We start from the raw sequence: 25,062 nt of genomic DNA on the forward strand, positions 1-25,062 counted from the left end.
ACTTCAGCAGGAACCGAGCTCTCTGAAAAAAACGCACACGTTTGACCTAATTCAACTTTTGAGGAATTCACTAGTCTTCACAACACTATTTTTCAGTCTGTTAATGACATATTTTATTTATGAACAAAATACATTGCAAATGTACAGTAAGGGAACAGTGACACCTGTGGGATTCACACAACACACAGACACTCGAACACCAGCGTGTCAATCATTTTATAGACAGAGCCTCTGCAACTGATCCCGAGTCAGGCATGTGTGTCAATAGTCGCTACAAATTTAGACCAAATGACGTACCATTTAAAGCATAATGCATCCCTCCTATTCCGCTGTATAACTCCAGAACACGAAGTCGCTCCGTGTTGTCCATTTTTCACTGCTGAATGATGTTTATGATATTTGGCAGCGTCTCAAACATGCCACACGTGTGCGATCCCAAATACAAGCCCCTGTAGAAACAACTGCACAAAGGAAGCGTTCCGCTTTTAGTTTTCTTCTTCTTCATTATAATAATAATAATTATAATAATTCATTAAAATATCATTTGCGTTTAAAATGGTGACAGAAGATGACGTTACCGTGAAACACACACACACACACACACACACACACACACACACACACACACGTGTGTGTGTGTGTGTGTGTGTGTGTGTGTGTGTGTGTGATATCATCTGAATATGTGTACATTCATAATAGCAATTATGTTATATTTACTTTTTATATTATGTTTAGGCTACTGTATTTTATCTATTATATATATATAATATATATATATATATATATATATATATATATATATATATATATATATACATTATTAGAGTGATAACCTGGATTTGTTACCTTAAAGAGCTGTTTAACTGATTTAAAAAATCTTTTTGTTGGTATAAATTCATTTATAGATTCAGCAACTTTTAAAAATATTTCGGAATTAATGATAAAAAAAAATATTTTGAATTGCACGAAACCAATAAATTTCATTGTATCTTTTAAATAATATTTAAACCAACTTTATAGTAAACTAGCTGATATTTTGTACTAAATTAATAATGAATGGGTAAAAAATAAACAGATTTTTCTTGTATTTGGCATTGATAAACACATCCTGCTGTTATGCATTATTATATAATTTAAATATATTACATACATAGTAGTTAAAACTAAATTCTAAGAAAATTAATTAATTAAACGGATAAACGAATGAATGGATAAACAAATAAATACTCTTCACTGTTGTTGCCACAGTCAAACCTTTTAATAGCCTAGTTATGCTGAGGCACATCCTTCTCCTCCGCCCCGACGGCGCGTCACTAAAACTCCGTGCACCGTTATATCATTAGCATAGGGAGTGGACTATAAATGCAAGCCGAATCTCTGCAGTGGTCTCGGTTGGTCTGGACAGGGTGCGGTTCGTGAGAGTAGACGCTGACATCCCAGAACTAAAGGATTACAATGACCAGTCGGACAAGCACATCTTCTTATAAAAGGATGTTCGGTGGGGAGCGACCAGCGATGGTTCGGTCCACTTACTCCAGCCGGCAGTACAGCAGCCCGGTGCGCACAACCTCTCGCGTGTCCTACAGCAACGCGTCCTCCGCGTCTCCATCCATCTACATGAGCAGGGGCGCGAGGGTGCGCAGCAGCGCGCCGCTGCCCAGACTCTCCACCGACACGCTGGATTTCGGGCTCGCCGAAGCCATCAACACCGAGTTTAAAGCCAACCGAACCAATGAGAAAGCGGAGATGCAGCATCTCAACGACAGGTTTGCCAGTTACATAGATAAAGTGAGATTTCTGGAGCACCAGAATAAGATCTTGATCGCGGAGCTGGAGCAGATGCGGGGCAAAGGCTCGTCCCGGGTCGGTGATCTGTACAAGGATGAGATGAGAGAACTGAGACGACAAGTGGACCAGCTCATCAACGAGAAGGCCACAGTGGAGGTGGAGCGGGACAATCTGGGAGAAAACATCGAGCGCCTCAGACAGAAGTATGTCCAAACATTGCCAAGAGATTACAGTGCAAACAAACAAAAACGGTTATAAGTGTAAAATATTAAATATTAAAATAATATTAAATGTCTGTCAGGCGCACGTGCATAAGTTTATAAAATTCTTTCTTCTTCTTTTTTTTTTATTTATTTAAAAATCATATTATTGTCATTTCGTATTTCATGACACCAACATAGAACTATAGCCTAACTAATAAGAATAAATGCATTTTAACGGTACCTTTATATAAAATAATAACAAAACAATGTTATATGTATAAGTTGATTTTAAGTGTCTCTTGTCATTTAAAAACCTTTATAAACACACACACGCATATATAAACTCAATATATATACCGAGTTTACATTTTCATTTACTGAAAAATGAAAATATCCTGACTTTTATGATTTTTTTTTTTATTAGTGTAACCTAAGATAGTCTGATTTAGTCATATTTAATAATATTTTAGACCTACATAAATCCAATTTATTTAGATGTTACCCCATTTATTTATTTTGGTAGTGTAATATGGTGTTGAATTCCTCTCAGGACAAAGTTTTCTCTTTACCAGGTCAAATAAAACCAAAATATGAACCGTATAAATTGTATTTTAATGATGCGACTCTTTTTATAGTCTTATAAAATATTTCGTAAAGTATCCATTTTTACCTGACCATTTAAATGATGGTTTTTAAATTTAAATTATACTTACAACTTAAATAAAGCCATTTTTTTTTACTCTGTAAGATGATTCTAGTTGAATTTCTGTTAGGACAAAGCTCTTCTTTATGGGGATTTCTCTTTACCAGGTTAAAACAACCCATTATTTGTTTAGTTTTTTTGATACAGCAAAAGTATTTTTCAGTTTAATGTCAAAGGCTTTCTACGATGTCATTATTGTCCTGGTGAGATGTGTGTTAGAGTGAGTATGGGTGTGTTATACAGGGTGTGGCTCTGCTTAAATATTCACATCATGTTTTTTCAGACTTCAAGAAGAGATGCTTCAGAGGGAGGATGCAGAGAACAGCCTTCGGAGCTTCAGACAGGTACATCGTCGCGTGTTCAGAGAATCATTTTTATATGTATTCTGCTGTTTGGTAGAATGCTACCAAAGCCACAATTTTAATGTGATCTATTAGCGTTGCAGTCAGTGTTTGCAAGACACTAGTGATTGTCTCCCCACAATAAGAAGGTCAGAGCAGGCCTGGTCAAGTTGCCCTCTTGTCCAGCATCAGATTTAGACACGCAACTGAAAAGAGAGCTTTGTCTGAGAGCAGGCTCGGCATTCATGACAAAGAAAACTGTTGTATGAGTGGGAGGGGTCAGTGTTACCCATGGGACATTGGTGACTTACGGCTGCAGAGAAGAGGATGTGTGTGTGTGTGTGTGTGTGTGTGTGTGTGTGTGTGTGTGTGTGTGTGTGTGTGTGTGTGTGTGTGTGTGTGTGTGTGTGTGTGTGTGTGTGTGTGTGTGTGTGTGTGTGTGTGTGTGTGCTTTAAAGGGTGTCTGCCACCACCAGCTGCAGCACTACAGCCAATAAGCAGCAGGCAAGCTATTGTTATTTAATTTAGTCAGGAATCACTCAAAATAATTTACATAAACTACCATTCAGAAGTTTGGGGTCAACAAGATTATTTTAAAAGAAATTAATGCTCTAGTTAATACAACTGCATGCCTGGTTGCATTAAATTGATCAAAAGTGACAGTAATAACATTTATAATGGTGCAAAAGATTTCTATTTCAAATAAATGCAGTTCTATCCATAAAAGAATCCTTAAAAAAAAAAACAAGATGTACCATGGTTTGCACAAACATATTAAGCAACACAACTGTTTTCAACATTGATAAAAAACAAGAAATGTTACCTGAGCAGCAAATCAGCATATCAGAATGATTTCTTAAGGATCATGTGACACTGAAGATTGGAGCAATGATGCTGAAAATTCAGCTTTTCATCACAGGAATAAATTACATTTTAAAATATGTTAAAATAGAAAACTGTTATTTTAAACTGTAATAGTATTTCATAATATTACTGTATTTTCGATCGAATAAATGCACTTTTTTTTTTCAAAAGACCCCAAACTTATGAACTGTATAATGTGATTATTTAAGTGCAAAGGAATAGAAGAAAGAGAAAAGGAACTGTGTAGAATTCATATGAAACACAAGTGGAATTTTAAAACAACATTTTTAGAAGAAATGTCTCCTAGGTTCACACAAATAGAGCTGATGAATATTTTACGTGTGTTACACCCACAGGATGTTGATAACGCCTCCCTGGCTCGTCTGGACCTGGAGAGAAAGGTTGAGTCCTTGCAAGAAGAGATTGCTTTCTTGAAGAAGCTTCATGATGAGGTACTGAACCACCTGGAGAGAGAAACCTCAAAAATGAGATGTCTTTAATATCTCAGGAGTTTCTCATCGATAGCATTAACATTAAATGCAAAAGGCAGCTTTCACAGATTTTACTCAGACCTCGATTGTCAGGACTTGCAATCAAAAATGAGAGATTTTAATACGAATTCAAACATTTCTCATTACATTCCTCTGAGACCAAATTATCTCAGCAATGCTTTCCACATCAAGGTTATAGATCCATAATCTCTTCTTCTAATGAATTTTAGGAGAAACATCCAGGACAAAGCTGATACTTGAAAGAAACAAGTCCTGAGTCATAAAAAAGTACCTCTGAACAATAAAGTGAATTAAATTTCCTCTGGCCATTCAACCATTCTTCTCACAGTCATGGTTTTCTGGCTGACTGACACTTTTGTTGGGCTTGTTAATATCAGGGGATTGTCAGGCATGTGTGACTTGCTGCCACAGTGATTAAATGGGTCGTGGAACAGGGCATAATTCCAAGAGAATAAAGCGCTGACATTGTTTCAGGATCAGGAAGCACATTAGTTCAGGGCTAATGAACTATTGCTATTCTATTTCAGAATGAGATTTGTTCTGTTTACATTCAAATCAAAAAACAAAAATTATTCTACACGGTTAATATATAATACCTTTATTATTATTAACTAGAACCTAGATTATTATTAAGTATATAATAATAGTTGGAATCAGTCAGATATTCTTTTGAAAGAAATTAATACTTTTATTTAGCAAGCATGCATTAAATTGATAAAACATGGCCAAAAATACTTTTATAATGTAACAAAAGATTTTTATTTCCTCAAAAATATTAAGCAGCACAACTGTTTTCAACATTATTAATAATAAATGTTACTTGAGCTGCAAATTAGCACATTAGAATGATTTCTGAAGGATCATGTGACACTGAAGACTGGAGTAATGATGCTGGAAATTCAGTTTTGCATCATAGGAATAAATGCATTTTATAATATATTAATATAGATATTTTTAATCCTAATAATGTTTCACAATATTACTGTACTGTATTTTTGATCAAATAAATTCAGCCTTGATGAGCATTAAAGACTTTCAAAAATATCTTACTGACCCCAAACTTCTGAATAACAGTGTAAATGGGATTTTCAGCATGGGTCCCAAACTGTGCATTTGGATTGTTAAAATCATCTTTTCCAACATCTCCACAGGAACTTGCCGAACTGCAGATGCAGATCCAGGAACAGCATGTGCAGATTGATATGGAAGTGGCCAAACCTGACCTCACCGCTGCCCTAAAAGACGTCCGGCAGCAGTATGAGACTCTGGCTTCCAGGAACCTCCAGGAGTCTGAGGAATGGTACAAATCCAAGGTCAGGTTCTCATAATAAAATACATAATTAGAACAAATAAATAAGCATATCATCTTTTAAAAGGAGGGGGAAAATGTTCCTATATTCCATATCTTTTATGCATCTTGTCATTAAAAAAATAAATAAATAAAAAAATAAACACAGTTTGTGCCCACCACATGTTGGCCCTGTGCAGTTCAGTAACATCAACACATTTTGATTTCAAGAATCTGAGCTGCTATCAGATTTTACAGTATATCACCATACTCTTATTTTTATTTCTCTAAAAGATTTTTAAGAGAAACACCTGAGATAAACTTGATAAATTTGCAAGAAACATCAGTTAGAACTCAGTTAAGCTACAAATGAACAATGAAACAGGATCTGATCTGGTAAGACTGTAAGATATTTGAGGAATGAGTCTTAGCTCAGGATCAACTCCCTTAAGACATGGCAGATGGTCAGCGTAGAGACTTGTGTGGATTTAGAGACCATCTGCTCCTCTGTCATGGTATTGATCATCCTAATGGACCGATTGATCTATTAACCTAGATCTTCAAACATGAAACTTGCACAGTCAACAGAAAACAAAAGTCAGAGAGGCAGATGGTGCTTTCTCTTTATCTTACACTTTCTTTTTTTTTTTTTGTAGTTTGCTGACCTGTCAGAAGCTGCTGCCCGTAACAACGAAGCAATCCGTCTGGCCAAGCATGAGGCCAATGACTATCGCCGCCAGCTTCAATCTCTCAACTGCGACTTAGAAGGTCTTAAGGGAACTGTAAGTACTGGAGAAAATTATATTAGCTTTAATGTTATTTTACTGTATCATTGCAATACTATTATAGTTTTTATTAATTCACATTTAATTTTTGTATTTTTTTTAAATGTCTATATAGTTTTATATATAATTTTTATTTCAGTTTTAGTTATTTTAGTACATCAAGTTAAATGTGATGTACTAAAATGTTTACTATTTAAATGTTTTATTTATTTTAACATTTTATTTTTATTTTAGTTAACAGATTCTATTACAAGTAATTTTTTTTTTTTTATTATTATTTATTTATTAAAGTGCTTTATATTATGGCTGCTTAAATTACAAATGATTGGATCCATAATTTCAGAATGAGTCCCTGGAGCGTCAGATGAGAGAGATGGAAGATAACTTTTCCATCGAGGCATCCGGGTACCAGGACACAATTGCTCGTCTAGAGGACGACATCCGAAACATGAAGGATGAGATGGCGCGCCATCTACGTGAATACCAGAATCTGCTGAATGTTAAAATGGCCCTGGATATTGAGATCGCCACCTACAGGAATCTCCTGGAAGGGGAGGAATGCAGGTGAACTTTTGCTTCTGCAAATACAGTTATTTTCTCTGTTTTGGGATTCTTAGCTTTTCTTTAATGGTGCATTCAGCATGGACTTATAATGACACCTAGTGGATAAATGCAGCTTCATGAAAAAGTAACAGTTTTTGGTTACTGGTGTAATTGTAGAAATATGCTATTAACTAGCAGTACTATTTTAGTATTTTGTATGTACTATAAACATTTTTTTTATTAATATTAAATTAGCTTTAAATTTTCTATTTTCAGTTTTCATTTTCATTTTAGTAGTTCAATTAAAAAAAATGTTTTACATTTAAGTGTAATTTTTTTAATTTAATATTTATATTTTATTTTAGCTTTATTTCAACTATATATATACTTTTTTTAAATAGATTTAGTTTTAGTCAACATTATAATTAACTAAAACTATTTAAAATATTTTTTTTTAACCCTGTTAACTAGACACTAATTTATGCTAAATTAAATTAATTAATAAAACAAAGCAAATTATATTTGGCTGTTCACTTGACCTCAACATGGCAACCCCTATAATGTGATCTGCTCACTGTCTAGATCTTAATCATTTCTAATGAAGAAAAAAACAACTTAGTGCAACTTTTATACTTGACATTAGGGTTTAAAATAAATCATAAATATGTTTTTGACTTGACATTGGATTTTATGCATTATTTCTCTCTCTTTTTTCTTTCTAGAATCACCACACCATTTCCCAACCTCTCATCATTATCCCTACGAGGTACAGTATATTTTAGTTCATAAATATTGTGAACAGTGGGAAAACAAGGTTGAATGCAAATAATGTATTACAACTATAACCATGTATTGATGAATAATTATGATAGTAAAATAAATAGGCTTATCAACTTTTAAATCAGAGAAGAAAATTCTTCCCATATACCATATTTTGTTTTAAAATAGCATTAATTAAATCAAATCAAATACATGTTTACTTGCAGAGGGAATAGATATGGCACAAAACCATTGAAATTCATGATGCATTCAGTAACCAACATTTTGAGTTTTTCAATTTAGCCCATTTTAATAGCTTTGTATATATTTGGACCTATGCAGTTTAGTAACAATGTTTTGGTTTAATAAACTAAAAAAAAAAAACAGTTGAAAACCACTGGTCTAAAACCACTTACAATGAGAGGCTTTTCTCTGTCTCACTCTGTTGATGTTATTATTTTGACTGCAGAGTCCATGAAGGAAATCAGACCTGCGATGGACAGCCTATCAAAGAAAGTGGTGATAAAGACCATCGAGACCAGAGATGGACATGTGAGTGGCATGAAAAGTCTTTACATAACTTAACATAAGTTTTTATATGAAAATGATGAGCTTTTGACCTTTCATCCACCACAGATAATTAACGAGTCCACCCAAAATGATGATCTGGAATGAGCTGCACGTGAACCTGTGACCAGTAGGCGCACTAGAGAGCTGAAGATCCACGCTGGAGTAGAACGAGGAATGAAGTTTCTTTTGAGAGAAAAAAAAGAAAAACAGCTTTAAAGTGCCTTTTTTGCATTGCCACATTAGAGCATTGGAATCTGTTGATAGAGCTGTATTAGACCTGAGAAGATAATGTAGGCCACTGAGTAAACCAGCTTTATCCAGGTTTATGTTTACCACGATGTCTGTAGTTTACACTGTTGAACACCACAGCAATACTGCTACACCTTTTTCTGTTTTGTAAAATTATTGCAAATGACCAAAAACTTAATGAACTAGTGCCTCTTGCACAAAAAGAAGACCAAACTGACTGCAAATTTCCACAAATTCAATAAATCTTTTAAAGAATAATCAGATTCCTTTATTTCATGAACAGCATTTGTCATTCATTTCTTATTACCATGCAAAATCAGCTAAACATCTGAGGGGCATTTTTCAAATTCTTCTCTAGCTGTTGCACAGTAAAATCTTCTACGTCATAAAAATAAACAGATTAGCAGGGTCTATCCGGGCAATGAGCAACACAAGAACATTTCTATAATTTGATTAAAGGTAATTTCTTGAACGCAACCATTAGCCCTAATGGGTGAGCTCTAATAAGATCATCATTTCATCATGTTTAGTAATTACTTCTCTGCATGCTTCAATAGCTGCCAAACAATCTCCTGTTTCAAGACCTATACATGTATTTTTTTTTTTTTTTTTATTATGATTTTAAGTACCTTCATAACTAAGACCTAATCCCAAATCTATTTTTTTCTTCTGAGCATGAAAGCAAATGGCAAAAACCAGACAAACGGTGCCAGTCTGAAGGAGGATTTGGCATATTGGCACTGATTCTATGCAAGATTAAGATATTAAACCAACTTAAATTACTTTTTATTTGTATACTTTGTTTTAAATGTTAGAGTTTTAATAATTTTGTTGCGTTTTTGTCATTTTTAAATATTATGTTCTGTGTTTAACTATAATAACCTTCTATTGTAAAAAAAAAAAAAAAAAATTACAATTGTAATGATTCAGTTTATATCAAATTGAACAATTAGCCAAACTAAAATATCTCAACGCTATTGCCCTGTAAACAACATTTTTCTATTACCTTATTAATATTTTAATAACTATCATTAAATAAATCCGATTACAGGCTGAGGAAATCCAGACATTCTATCAGGTGTACACCATGCATCTAGTTAAAATTGATATACTAAATATTTTAATTCAGGTATACTTATTCTATTCCTAATGTTATGTTATACCTAATCATATGACCGTTACAGGGTTAAGGCAATTAAAAATTGCAGAGTGAAGTCATTAGCATGTACAGTAAATGGAACAGTTCTGCATTTAGTACCATTTCCATGGTCCAAAACTTTCACTTGTCTGCTCTCTAGTGGACATTGGTTTCAACTGCACATGAGTGGAGAATTTATAAAAAATTAGTGAGCTCTACTGATGAGTTACATGTTTATTTTATTGTAAATAGAAAAATAAGCCAGAAGCAGAAGCAGTTAGCAAACAGGAAGAAATTATCTTTGCTTGATTACAATCATGAACACACAGGGTCTGATGTGCCCGCATAGCACCATCATTTAACCACTAATACGGGCTAAATTAAATTCAAATCAAATTAAATTCATTTTTCATTAAACTGAAAATGTATTTAGTGGCCGGGTGTGTCTTTTACCATAAACACGATATGGATGACTCACCCTTAAACTGTGTTTAAAGTGTGTTTAAATATCCAGTGCTAGTCTTGAGGTGAACAATTAATCCAGTTAATCCACTGAAAAAAAGATGGTTTGTCTTGGTAATCTTTAATCAAAATCTGATTATTTGCTTCCGTTCTGGAATGGCAGTCCTTCACTGGTGACATCAATTTGACGGCTTGGGCAGAATAAAACCCTCCAACCATTAGTGTGCTGCGAGTAAGAGATAGAGAGGAGGAGTGCTAAAATAGCGGCCTCCATTCAGTATTCCATTTCGGTTGGAAATACATCTATATACTGAAAGTTGGCAGCAACTTCTGGTTTACACGGACTTTACCAAACTACAGCATGGAAGTGCCTGACTTGTGTTGTTCTGATTCAGTAATTGCAGGTCTAGCAGCTGCAGGGACTCATCTCAGGCATCCAAAATGGTCCACAGCCCTGCTGTTCCATTACAGATTTCATTACCTCCTCCAAAAACACTGTGAAGGGCGATCTGTAGGGATATGGAAGAATCAAGAGAGAGATACACAGGAGAGACAGCATTGGGATGGTCTGTCAAAACAGAGAATGTTGCTTTTGTCAAACCAATAAATATGATATTAACTCTGCACAACAAGCTCATAAGATGCATCAACTTATTTTAATGCATGGTTTTCTGGAATACTTCATTCTGAGAGGTCAATTGTACAGAGCCCCTATAGGATGGGAAATATATGAGCTGGGAGGAAAAATTCTCTTGCAAGAAGAAGTACTGCGTTCCCTAGAGAAACTTCGCATTCACTCGCAAAACATTTGCGTTCTCTCACAAAAGTATTGCATTCCCCCAAGAAACTTTGTGTTCTCTGCAAAAATATAGCGAAAAGCATTATGGTTTCCCATGAGGGAACGAGACGCTGTGTCCTCTAGCGGACACTATGGGGACCGCCGCCAGCAGGAACGGTGTCTGAAGCACATGTGAAACAACTCCAATCCCATTGGCCCACATAGCTCTTGACGTCACAGGTGGCCGCCGGGAGGATAAGAGGGCATTTGTCGAACAAGTCACCAACTTCATTGTCTGAAGGAGACGCAAAAACAGGCAAGCCCTAGGCATGGTGAGGAGACACAGCATCTCGTTCTCTCTCAGGGAACCATGGTTACATGTGTAACCCGAGATGTTTTTTCTAGGGAACTCGTGCTGCGTCATCTAAAGGACACTAAGGGGAACAGAATGCCAGTCAGTTATGGCACTGCGCATGCCTGTTCACCTGGTTAGAGAGCATCCAGAAAAGCAACAGACATACACCACACCTTCCTTCAGAAAGGGTGCAAGCCACTGATGCCTGGGGCCACTAACATTACTCAGAAAAATGGGGAACCCAGCCAATCAGGAGGGACATTCCATTAACCAAGCTTAGAAGCATGCAGGGCTGAGGGACTGTTCGTCAAAAAAAGGAAAACACATAAGAACCACATTAGTCCAGCCTCAGAGCCCGATGTAAGCAGCGGTCTAAAAACACTCTGGGGGTATCAAGAAGTGTTAGAATCAGAGTGTGTTTTAGAACCCAAATGCTTCTCATCCAACACTTTCCAGAGATCCGCTCTCTTCCTCTTAGCGCTCACCTGACTCCTAGAGGGAGGAGGGGCACGAGTGGCCACACTACTCTTCTGATCCTGCCTATGATCCTCAGATCGAGACGGACCCGCCCCCTCAGAGGTTTGGGACGGCAGGGAATGAGCTTCCTAAAGGCAGTGGACTGTACCTTAGCCTCCCTGTACCTTATTAACTTTTTGACTACCGCCTCAGCAGAGGTGCCAAAAAGCCCAGAAGGCCACAGCGGAGTGTAAGGTGGTAGGGCTTTCTTCTTGATAAAAGGCTTTCTTCGATTTAAACCACAAATGCCTCTCCGTAGCCACCATTGCTGCCATCACACACCCAATGGCAGCAGCAGTCTGCTTAGTGGCGTGAAGAGCCAAGTCTGTGATGCGGCACTTTTTTTATTGTTTGCTTGCAAAATGGTGTAGAAATGGTGCGGTGTATTTTCTACAGTACATCAGCGTAATAGCATATCCAGATAACTTATTTAAAAAATAAGTTAAAATAATCCAGGCTAACAGCTTCAGAAAAGTAGTTGACAGGCTCACAGTAGTTCTGTCTTTAAGTTTTTACAAGTTTTTGTTAAAAATCACTTTCCCATGAAGAAAATTAATTGGATTTGTATTTCTTGAACCCAACTGTTGCACTCTGTTTGCTAAGATAGAAAACATAGAGCAAAAAATGTTATTAATATAAAGTGATATGTATTTATATAAAAAATATGTTGATGTGAGACACTCTTCAACATATATTCATGATTAAGGATAAATACAACTTCTAATGATGTATGCTATTCCAAATTCAGATCTTGACCTGTTGATCATGACTGCTCAAGACTCCTTTAACCTCTGACTCTCCTTCCTTCCCATTTATCTGACCGATGACCTTGGCTAGAAGCAGAGTTGACCTTAATGGCCTTTTCTTTTGGTTGCTGGCTAGCAGCAGTTAAGTTGGTTCTGAAAACATAGCATTCTAATATGTCACACTGACCACAGGCTTTAGCAGAGAATTCTCCATCTCTGTGCCCTAAAACTCTGACCTCTCGACTGTAAAGTCTCATTACAGATTCATACAGACTTGGTTAATTCATGCACACAGTACTTGCATCAATTAGCCACAAAAGGCGCAGTCATTGGACCGCAACACATGGTGCCTGGGGTTATTAAACCCATCTGGGCAGTGGGCACAAACTCTCTTGAAGTTCACTCTGAATAGTTATGATCAAAATATATGTTTTGCAATTAGCATATCATTTAGAATAAAGTTAAAAAGGCAGATTCATTCGTTGTTTAGTGACCCTAATGATAAACAGACACTGACAAACTAGTTTTGCTTTAACACAAAGAACTTTTAGAAGATAAATGTAATTTTCTTGCTTTCAGCCGCCCAAAATATGTTTATTTGTGACAGGTAATATGAAGGCAACTGGTCATTAACACAAAATAAACCATGACATTTACACTTTTATCCAAAATGTGTTACAATAAGTATAATACAGGGAAGCAATAGTCACACTGAAGGGGTTTATTTTGTGATTTAAACCAACTGACTGTTCATTATACTTCTAATTATGTGGCTCCCTACCAAATAAACAACAAATGATTTCATGATTTTTCATATTGCATTATATTCATATTATTATATTATGTGAGAAGAAAGCAACCACAGAGTGATGCAAGAGACATGAAACTAGTACAGTTATAGGCTACTTCAAAATATTAATATTTAAGTACAAAGACACAATCTAAAGATATTTAAGCATTTGCACGTGGCTGACTGGGATAATGACAGAAGACAATTATGCTTTATTCATGTTTGACATGCAGTGGCCTTAATAAAGATGAGCATTTCTGAGCAACTTCTTCCTCTCCGTGATACAAGGGCTAATTGCTAGGGATGAGGCTTTAATTACCATAGTCCTTGATGAAACACTTGTTTTCTTGTTTAACTCTCAGCTATGAGAGCAAAGTTAATTGCAGTGCTCAAGAGGGGCAAAGCAATCAGAGAACCATTATAACTAAGTTCTGGTGTCAGATTGTGACACAACAGATAGCTGTATGTTTCAGAGTGCACTTTACTGAGAAATGCAGTTGCGTGCAGCAAGTTCAGTAAATTAGAGGTTTACCTCATTTTGAATCCCATATGTTTTATAGCCTTATGTCTTACTGATTCCAGAAACAGATTTTTTTTTTTTTTTTTTTTTGGCAAATGTTACCCATTAAAAACTTGCTTTAAGATTAATTATAAACAGCATTTGTAATTTGTACATTCAGGGTACATCTACTGTGTTGTACCAATTTAGTTATATTACTGTACAAACAGTATTACACAGAAAATAACACATTTGGTATAGCTGCAGTATATAATGGATTAAATATGAAACTGTTTTTAGACACGGTCTGGAAATTAGCAAAGTGCATCTCAATTTTTTTTGCTTCTGTACTTCAGGATAGGAGATGTTAAACTTTATTTAAATACAGTATACAGAAATGGTTTATTGTAAAAAGTAAACAAAAATGTTTTTAAAATTATTGCAAATATTGCTGTTTTTTGAGTATGAGAACACTTTACACAACTGGTCTGTTTTGCCATCTGCCTGTGTAGCTTCTACCAGGTGACAGATGAATGTATGCCAAAATATTGTTTCAGTCAGCAACTAATTTACCTACAGATACAGTGCTGCATTGTGACCAGAGCAGGAAACAATATTTACAGCATTCATGGCTGAGTCCTAACGATCTAATGATGCTTGGTTTTGACTGACAGACCGTTTAGTGATAAGAGTACTGATGATGTGATGAATTTTGTTTTTGGATGTAATGTAGTTTGGTGGTAATTTTTATTTTTTTACTTTTTGAGTAAGTAAAATGTTTCTGACGAAGTTCTGCGCATGCGCGCTTTTGTGGCCCTAACTTAACTTCCGGTATACTTCCAAATAGAATCAATAACAACAGCTAATTAGTCCCTCTAGAGTAGATTATTTTTGATAACAAGCAAAATATGTTTGCTGCGTACAATCAGACTTACTGAAAATGCAATTTCATTCTCTGCCAGCAGGAGGGGCTTTAAAGCGGGAGAAACAGAGGTTTCCCTAGTAACTGCTGTACACAAAGCAGCACAAAGGCTGCTTTATCAGGCATATAACATGCAAGATTAATTGAAAATGACATAGAAAATTGAATAGCCTATAATTAAAGATAGTCTTAATTCAGAAATAAAGTGATATATAAACACACATGCCTCATTTTGATTTTTAAACGTGAGGTAGGCCTACACGCTCATGTTTATTCAACGAAGCATTTTGGAAAATCTGTCTGTTTTGATATTGTGAGCGCCACAAATAAATAAATGTATGGGAAACACATCCCACAGCACAACCACCTGAGCCCACCTTCAGTCTACTCATCACCTTAACTTGAACTGTGTTTGTAGACGGCGCCATAGCCAGACTGATAAACAAAAACAGACCGGAAGTTAACTTAGGGCTAGGCACGTGCGCCCGATGAAACCGTCGTGGGAATTTTGGTGATTCATTAAAAGATCTAGCTCAATATTTATTTATTCGTGAATCAGACTGATTCTGCATTATGTTAAAGATCAATAAAATATATCTCATACAATTAATTTTTTCGTGAATCTGGCTATGTGTGCGGTTTTTGAGTATAAATAAAAAAAGAACTGGCACATATGACCAATTTGTTCGTGATTCGGTCTATACTCCCTTTATGTTTTTGATCAATTTCTACGAGTAATTAGTTGTTCATGAATCAAATTATGTTGCACCTTTTGCTTTTGACTAAATAAAAATAATTGGCTCATAGAGTGATTTGTTTGTGAATCGGACTACACTGATTTCGCCTTTTTTTATTTTTTACTTAAAACTCATATAAATCACTTGTTAGTGAATCAAACTACACTAGCTGCGACTCGCGTGAAATGCTTTACTGTATCTCAAAAGAAACTTGTTTTCTTACCATTATTTGTGGTACTCTGTATTTTTATCCTGTAACATTCTGTCATACTATAAGCTCTTTGCCACACTGGAAATTCAGCCATTATGGTCGCTGAAAAGCCCAGTCCAGGAAACACTGAATAAAACAATGCACCTGTGCGGGGACTTGAGACATAAGGTGTGGGACCAGGTGATTATTTTTCAGCATCATTTTGTAATCACTATGACAACAGGTATTCTAACACCACTGTGTATTGAATATGGGTGCTTGAAAACGAAACGATGGCTCAGTTGCTTCATTTTGGATTCAAAATATGAGAAGCCGTTACTTGTATTACATGACAACCCTGATTGTGCCATCGTAAACACCCTACAATTCTATCTACTGCAGATGTGATTCTCATTTTACATTTACATTTATGTGTGTGTGCATGTTCTTTAAAAAGGTCTTTTATCTTAGTCACAATTGGCCTTTTTGGAGGGAGAATCATTTGATGACTGGCTGGGACTGAAAGTTCATATTCATGGTAAATAGCTCTTTTGACTCATGTCTTGTGCTGCAAAAGAATATGAATCGTGATTACATTGCCTTCAGAATTGTTAATTTCCATGATGGAGGAGGCATTGCACATTTACTGTCAAGAGTTGCCAGAACCCAGAAAAATTTCCAGGCTAAAACTGACTCGAAACCCACAAAAAAGGTATGAAAACTCCCCAAAAAAGCCTGATGAAATGAATGAAAAGGGCAAAATGTTCCCGGGTCCACATTAAACGTTTTTATTTTAATTGTATTGATTTATTTATTTTTATTCTGTTCTATGTTTTATGTGGATGATTTTAGCTAGACTAGTTTATATGTAGTCTATAGTTAATATAAATTCTGAGTATGGGACACCATACTTAGCCACACGTCACGTTACTTTCACTTTCACTCTTCACATTCTCTCCTGTTTTATCTACACACAAGCATCAATGTGGAATTAATCTACTGTGGCAAACTCAATTAACCTGCCTTAAAAATCCTAATGTGGGCCAAACCTCAGCGGATTTATTCCAACGACCAATACACATTTATATCCAAATAAACTTTTTGGTGGCTGCAGTACATTATAAAAGTAGCCCCAAAAAGCTCTGCAATTTTTGCATTTTTGAAATAACCCAGTTACATAGGAAAACCACAACCCTGGGAACACTGGCTCCAGGTTATCATTCTTTGCATGTTCTCTTTCAGTTTCCTCTGCATCATGGCATCAAACGTTCAACATCTGTAGTGGACTGACTCAAATCTCCAGAGATGGTGAATAATCAGTGTCGTAGCTTGACAGATGACTGTTAAAAGTTACAGTTTTAAGGTTAGTTTAGGCCAGTTTAGAGTTCTAATACCTAGAGAGAGCTATTTGCTATAATTTCCATTAGTTTCATTGGCAGTTCCTCGTCTCGCACAAGACTGTCCCCAGTTGATGTGAAGGGCAGTAGAAAAAGTTAAATAAAACTTGAATTGTGTCTGGTGTTACATGTATGGGCCTGTCCCAGTATACACACTTGGAGTCTTGGCCACTTGAGAGTGTGTGCATGTGACAGAAAGTATGCATGACTGTCCCAAGTTGGGAAAATGGAAGTTTATTGTCTTGAACACATACTGTAACAAATCCATGCTTTGCTTTGGAGGTGAAGCCCATCATTTATCACATTCAGGAACTGGTGTTTCCCAGAATCTTGAAATTTCAAGAAGAGTTTTCAATGTAAATGAAATTAATTAGGTAATACATACCTGTATAATTTGGTAGTTAAACATAGTTTTACACGTTATTAGTGCAGAGTAAGTATTTTGTAAAACGTGCAACTGCTCGGTTGATTCGATTTTTCTTAGAAGTTTAATTACGACGTGACAGCAAGTGATTTTTGTCAGAATTAATTGAACATGTTGGGCAGTTTTATATTTTAGTTTCTCTTTTTTACTTTCCATCAAATAAACTATTACCGCTAGTTTGACAAAACGAGAGCAATTGTGAATAATCAGTATCAGTTAGTGGTAGCAAAACCAGTCATCTAACCAGATAGCTTGCAAACTTGCTGAAAAAGGGCAAAGGTCCAATAACTTTAGTTCTATGTTACAGTATATGGCATAATTAAAAGACATTCCGTAAAATTAGACACTGTAGTGGCATTCAAGTGCATTCATCAAATATAATTATTCCAACATGACATTATGGAAGCGTTGATTGTATGTATAAGTAAGAAAGATATATTAAAATGAATTGAGATGTGGAGGTGTCTGTGAGTGCTGAGGTGGGCAGCACAGACCCACAGATCACAGCCTCTGCAATGCATTCTGCTCATTACCTGCAGTTAAACCAGCTAGATAGTCTGCTTGAACTTAACACCAGGCTTTTAGCAGCTCAGTCATACAAACTCTTGAACAAGACATTTGATGCGGCAAGCGCAGACGAGTGTGTCAGAAGCTGTAACAGAAGTGTAATGGTTTATCAGGTCTGTTGTCAGAGCGATAGAGTTTCTTACAAGTGTTTGCTGCTTTCACTCTGATGAGCGGGTAACCAGAGCTGAATGTGCAGAGTGTAAAGCATCTTATGCTCTCTCTCCACCACGGAATAAGGTGTAGGAGATCCTTAATCATTCATGAGTCAACAGAAGAGAATAGAACTTCTTCAGGCTCCTTTTTGTGATCTTAAATGAAAATGGTGGTGTGTTTTACAGGTAACCTTTGTATTGCACTTTCAGGTGATTTAGGTGGTCAAAGTTCAGACAGCTGTGATACGTTGGTAATCTGTGATTGGTTGGTACTCAAGGTGTGGTATTAAGGTGTTTGGATGTTTGAATTGGAAACTCCCAGAGGAATTTCAATTTTTATTTTATTTCTTTTATTAGGAGAAACTCGCAGTGTCTGTAGATAAAACAAATAATCCTAATTATTATTATTATATATATTTTTATTCCAGAAGTTTAATAAAAACAATAGTTGCTGATGGTACAAGCTTAAATAATAATAATAATAAAAAAGTTAGAGGATGTTTAAGATAATAATTAAACTTGAATAAAATGCTAAAAATATGTATGAGATGTAAATCATATGTTATACATATTTTTGTCAATTTAATTAATATATTCTTTTAAATTTTCTTTAAGGTCATGATTAAACATATTAATATTAAAATTACATATTAATCATTCGTTACCTACTTTTTAACATTTAATTATTATTATTTTAATTATATATTGAATTTTTAAATTTAATTTTAAATAAATATATTTTTTTTTAGAAACTTTAGTTTAAAATCATTTTAAAGGAACAGTTCAACCAAAAATAAAAATTCTGTCATCATTTACTCCCCCTCAAGTTGTTCCAAACCTGTATGAGTTTCTTTCTTCTGCGGCACACAAAGAAGATATTTTGAAGAATGTTGATATCCAGAGAGTCGACAGTAGCTATTGACTTCCATAGTATTTGCTTTTTTCATACTATGAAAGTCAATGGCCACCGTCAACTGTTTGTTACCAACATTCTTCAAAATATCTTCTTTTGTGATCAACAGCTGAATCTATCCCTTTAAGTCTCCCATGGAAGTTTGCTCTAGAGGAGATACATGGGCTTTGTATGGTCTTTTTCTGATGGAAAAGTCTCTACTTGTTCTCCACTGAATCGCATTGCTGTCTTAGAGAAACAGTTGAGATCTCGTTGCTGATTTGTGTTTCTTTCAGTCTTATCTGCAACACAATGGCTTCATCAAACAAATGTAACCAAACACACATCTCCGACTGGAGTGCTAACAGCTGTAAATATGCTGAATGTTTCAGGCACATAGCATGTTGTGAAACCACAAAAAGGCACTTTTTTAACCTATGAGTGCTGTATTTGGTTGCCATGGAAACCTGTGAGCTGAGAGTCTTGGGTGGGGTTTTGTGGACTATGGTCTTTTCAGAATCGGATAAACCAAGCTTTTATTCTGCTACACCCACTCAGAGATAGAGAAGTTAACCTGCTTCATTTTGCTCTCAGCGTCCTTGAGGTTTATATCTTTCTCTCTGGCATTCTGTCAGAGTGTCAGTGAAGGCTGACCCTGAGTTTTTATTTCACTTGTTGCATTGTTTTAGTGAATTGGTGGCTGGCCATGGACTGACTTGTTCTGTAGAAAGCCTCGTTGCTTTGGAAAGAGTTGTGTGAGGTAGACATCTGTTCTGGTATGATGATTAAATGCCCTGAATATTACAATCCAATTTCAAGATCACCATATATAACCTTTAAAACAAAAACTTCTGTCATCATTTGCTCATCCTAATGTTGTTCCAAACTCATACAGTGTGCTTTTTCTTTCTTTAATAGATCTCCGTGAGAGGTATTTTGAAGAATGTTCATGCTGGTGTTCTCCATAAATTGATGGTGAATGGAAACTGATACGGTTGAGGGACTCAAAAATCATCATAAAAATAAATACTCGTGCATGTGACTTTTCTACTGATGCGATATTATGCAATGAACAGAAAGACATATATGCTGTTATTCTCATATATATATATACATATATAATATATATATATATATATATATATATGAGATAGATATAATATATATATATTATATATATATATATGTATATATATATATCTTCCCCTCTCCAAACACTGTCTTGCGTCTCATGACTCTCGTGTTTAATAATAAATCATGACACAGAAAGTTTAAATATGCAAACATGGAAATGGGAAGAACTGCTTGTAATTTAATCATTATTATGATTTTTTTTTTATATAATTATAAATGATAAATGTTTGGTTTTTACAATGTTTATATTAAAATTTCTAATTTCATATTTAAATATAATATATAAAATAGGTATAGAATATATAATTAAAAAAGTTTAATATTCAATATTTTAAACATTATAAGCAAATCTTTATTACACATTTATTTGTTTATCTGTCTAGATTATAAGAATAAATTTTGTAATATATTTGATTTCAAAACATATTTTTGGTGTGCCCAGTTTTAATTTCATAATTTTTATTATGTCTTTTTTTTCCTAAAACTTTCAAACTTTGAAATGTTTACGCAGAAAAACAGTTTTTAAGTACCATACATATACATTTTTGTATTTAGTAAATGTTGAATCAGTATCTTCAGTAAAATAGCATGTGTGGCTGATATGGCAATAAACATAAATACAACAACATACTATGTATTCAATTTAAATTCCATTCCAATCTATTACATTTTAAATATATTTAGTGTTGGAAGGACTTTATTTATTTATTCATTCATTTTTGTAACTCAATTTATGGAGAAGAGCATAGATGACCCATAGACGACCCGGAAATAACTATTTCTCTTTCTCTTTGACTCTTTGAATTAAAGGTGTGGGTAAATTTTCACACATGTATGTGTAAATCTATAAATAGTGCAGGGGTGTAAACACACATCAGGTGAAGGAGTGTGAGCTTTGTGCGAAAGAGAGAGAGCCACATGCAGAATCATCACTCTCAGATTTTAATCTCAGCAGGTTTACACTTACAGCAGGTGTTTCTGGGTAATGACGCCATACTTTGGTCTCTGTTTTCTGTGCAGGTGGGTGAAGGGGGGATTTGAAAAACGTGCTCAAAAACTTTTTGCAGTTGGGTGAGGTGGTGTTTTGAAAAGAGTGATGTGGTAGAGTAGATTTTTTTAGTATTCTGATGTTGTGTTTTATTGGAGACCACAAATTTTACCATGGAAACCACAGTTTCTGCAGAGTACTGTTACTCCAGTTATAGTTATTAAAAAAAAAAAAAACCTAATTGAAATTATGAAAAAACATGCAGTAAATTTACATAGCATCTCTATCCAAAATGATTGCAAGATTTTAGAGTCAGTTTATATATTATATATATATTATATATATATATATATATATAGATTATATATATATATATACCAAGATATATATATATAATATAGATATTATATATATATCTATATATATAGAATATATATATATATCTTTAGGGCTGTCAAATGATGAATCACGATTAATCACATCCAAAATAAAAGTTTTGTTTTAATAATTATATGTGTGTATACTGTGTAATTTATGTATATATAAATACACCACATGCATGTATATATTTAAGGAAGAATATGTTATGTTTATATATTAAATATATTTATATATAATATAAAATATAAGAATATAACTATAGAAATGTTATATACATTGATTTTCTAAATATATAATTTATGTGTGTGTATTTATATATCATCGTAAATATACCCTGTACACATACATATATTATGTAAACAAAACTTTTTATTTGGATGTGATTAATCGGGATTAATCCATTTGACAGCCCTAATATATATATATATATATATATAATATATATAGATATATATATATATATATTATATATATATATATATATATATCTATAATATATATATATATCTACATGTATGTATGTGTGTGTGTGTGTGTGTGTGTGTGTGTGTGATTTTTTTTATTTATTTTATTATTTTTTTATATTTTAATGACAAACTTCTTATTCACATATATTTATAGAAATAAGTGTATGTTCATACTATTTAGAATAAAATAATATTTAGTACACTTTTCCTTTTTTTTTATTTTTTTTTTATTTTTTTTAAACCACCACTCAAAAGTTTGGAGTTGGTAAGATTGTATTTATTTATTTATTTATTTTTATGTTTTGTGAAAGGTGTCTCTTATTCTCATCAAACTTCCATTTATTATAATTTATATATAATTGATTTTTTTCACAATATAAATGTCTTTACTGTTACATTTGTACAGTTTAATGCATCCCTGCTAAAATGTATTCACTTTAAATTACTGACTTTTGAAATGTATAGTGTAGCCTGTATATATATATATATATATATCTATATATATATATATATATATTATATAGTATATATATATATTATATATATATATATATATATAAAAGATAAATAAATATAATTAAGAAAATGTACTGTAAGTGACATTGTTATTAGTTGCTATTGTGTTCTGAGTGGTTATTAGTATTTTGTTGTGCTGTTTCTTAGATGTTGCTGGGTGGTTGCTAAGGTGTTCTGGGTGGTTGCTAAGGTGTTCCTTACTGGCCCAAGTCAAAAGAGCTCAGGTGTTCTCTAAATATGGCTCTGTATGTCAATGTAAGTACATGTGATTTTGTTTTATTGTCCACCATGCAAAAATGGTCAGTTAGATTGTAGTAGCAGATATACACTACTCCTTTACAAGCAGCAAAATTTGGTGTATCATCATTTATTTTCGAAGCACAAATGGTGTGGCACGAGTTATGCACTGAAGTTTAATACTGTATTTAAGTGTTTTGTTCAAAACCCTAAATGTTCAGTAGTAATATTGATGCTTTAATTGGCGAGTTCCATGCTTAAGCGTGCAAAAGAAAGCATGAGTATTTTGTTACGGCCAGTTCTTACATCAGTAAAATCTAAACGGGTGTTCAGAGCCCTTCCACCACACTACTGGAATGTCCAATCCAATCTATTCTAACAAAAACTACAGGGCTTATACTAGATCTCCGGATATTGGATGGGTAAATGTCTCTTGATATTGTAACTAAAGACTTTAAATAGAGATACAGAATGGCTGATGCTTCAGCTGTGTATGTGTGGTTTTCAGATCACAAGGGCTAATCAGTGAGTGAATTGAAGTGCCACAGGGTTGTAACTTAACACCAGTGAATGGTTGCATCACTCAAATGAGCTCAGAGTCCTGTTTAAAGAGCTGTTTTGAAAGATAGTAAGAAATGTGTGTAACTGGATCAAATAAGTTATTTCAGCATTAAGTGGACCAGAAACATACTCAAGTATTTAAATGCAGATGCTAGCCTAATTCTTGGCTAAATGCAGCATCCTGTTGTACACCTTACATTGTTGCTTTACTGTGGTGGAAACAAACATCCTTATTTAAAGTGCTGCTATTATTGTTATTGGTAGTTTAATGTTTTTGTTTTGGTTTTGTTAGATATTCAGTTGAAATTTGAGATAGGTAGGTAAAAACACTTTCATTGTCTTATCATATGCATTTATTTTTTACCTTACTTTCAGATTTTCCAACTTTGCGGGATGTTTCCATTCACTTTTTTTACACACTGCATGAAAGGTAATATTCAAAAATCCATAATAGGGGCACTTTAAGGGGGCAATAGAGTCTCACTCAAATATCTGTTCTATTAAACCAATCTGTTCTATTATCTGTTCTATTAAACCAATTAAGGTTTTATTTGGATAACTTCCAAATAAAACTTCCATAATAATAATAATAACTTCCATAACCTCCATTTTATCTGATCCTGCATGCATTTTTGGCAGAGTGTTTTGTTTAAACATCATAAAAAGGTTGCCCTTTTGTAAAAGCACTTGCAGTGTATGTGCCTGTACACACACACGCCCACATGTACAGTGACCACACAGGTCTGAAGAAGGCACGTGTGACCAAGAATAAACATCAGTGCGTATCACTGACTCAGATCAGTGAATGCATATATGCTTAGCGCTCAAGTAAATGGGTGAGTGAGTGTGACAGTGAATGAGAGAGAGAGAGAGCCTGTAATCAAGCACAGTTTAGCAGTGGGAAGGGTCACAGTGTGAGCGGGAGGGGGAGAGAGAGAAAGAGAGAGAAACATCTCCCATCTGTGTGTTTATGCTCTTTACAGTGTAAGAAAGGCAAGCAACAGAGAAACAGGCTGTATGATGAGCTCAAGAGGGATTTTTACAGATGGGATGCAGTCCCTGCAGGAGATGTCAACCCTGTGACTTCCTTCACTAATGATCCTCTCTGATCTTTGACGTACCCGCTCAGAGCTCGCTTTCCCACCTGAGGAGTCTGTTTCCAGAGTTTCTCTCCCCTCGCAGACGGACCGAGTCAACTGGAGAACATGTCAGAGCTCAGCTCCAAAAAACAAGGATTTAAAAAATGCCGGAGTGCCACTTTCAGCATTGATGGCTTCAGCTTCACTATTGGTAAGAACAGCTGGTCAGGTATGTGTGTGTGGGTGGATGTGTGTGTTTCTGTGTCCAGCACTGATTTTTTTACAGTGTGCCGCTGCAAGTGCCTTTGGGCGTTTGAAAGCATTAATTAGTCTGTTTAGTTTGAGAAAACTCTTTTTTTGGTTTACCTCAAACAATCTCAACAGAACTTGAGGGTTAACTTTGCATTATATTTAAGGGTTCCAGACACCTCAATGCTGCATAATAATAATAATAATAATAATTTTTATTATTTATTATTATTATTAACATTATTAGTCATAACATTTTATGTATTTATTATTTTTAATT

The 25,062-nt window shown here is 34.6% G+C and overlaps 3 protein-coding genes across 5 annotated transcripts in view; 2 read left to right on the forward strand and 1 right to left on the reverse strand.

The window, feature by feature from the left end:
- The window catches only part of LOC109101215 (tRNA (cytosine(38)-C(5))-methyltransferase-like), a 5,055-nt gene extending 4,586 nt beyond the window's left edge, over positions 1-469 (reverse strand). Inside the window, exons 1-2 of the mRNA XM_042714592.1 lie at positions 298-469; positions 1-22 (exon numbers count right to left, since the gene is read on the reverse strand). The exon at positions 1-22 is cut by the window's left edge and continues 88 nt beyond it. Of these exons, the coding sequence (XP_042570526.1) occupies positions 1-22; positions 298-370 (95 nt within the window). The 5' untranslated portion in view covers positions 371-469. The remainder of the gene's footprint in view (positions 23-297) is intronic.
- Positions 470-1,356: 887 nt separating this feature from the next.
- LOC109087319 (vimentin-like) lies at positions 1,357-8,863 on the forward strand. The gene is made up of 9 exons (XM_042714593.1): positions 1,357-1,991; positions 2,978-3,038; positions 4,256-4,351; positions 5,563-5,724; positions 6,356-6,481; positions 6,828-7,048; positions 7,750-7,793; positions 8,256-8,338; positions 8,423-8,863. Exons 1-9 carry the CDS (start codon positions 1,456-1,458, stop codon positions 8,459-8,461), a joined length of 1,368 nt encoding a protein of 455 aa, XP_042570527.1. The 5' UTR covers positions 1,357-1,455; the 3' UTR covers positions 8,462-8,863.
- Positions 8,864-24,368: 15,505 nt separating this feature from the next.
- The window catches only part of LOC109049145 (calcium/calmodulin-dependent 3',5'-cyclic nucleotide phosphodiesterase 1A-like), a 64,473-nt gene continuing 63,779 nt past the window's right edge, over positions 24,369-25,062 (forward strand). For 2 of the 3 annotated variants that reach the window (XM_042714596.1, XM_042714595.1), the window contains exon 1: positions 24,370-24,744. In XM_042714596.1, the coding sequence (XP_042570530.1) occupies positions 24,660-24,744 (85 nt within the window). In that variant the 5' untranslated portion in view covers positions 24,370-24,659. Of the gene's footprint in view, positions 24,745-25,062 lie in introns of all 3 variants that reach the window. The other variant, XM_042714594.1, reaches the window with a different exon arrangement.

The sequence above is a fragment of the Cyprinus carpio genome, chromosome A24, assembly GCF_018340385.1.
Source record: "Cyprinus carpio isolate SPL01 chromosome A24, ASM1834038v1, whole genome shotgun sequence".
Classification (NCBI taxonomy): Eukaryota; Metazoa; Chordata; class Actinopteri; order Cypriniformes; family Cyprinidae; genus Cyprinus; species Cyprinus carpio.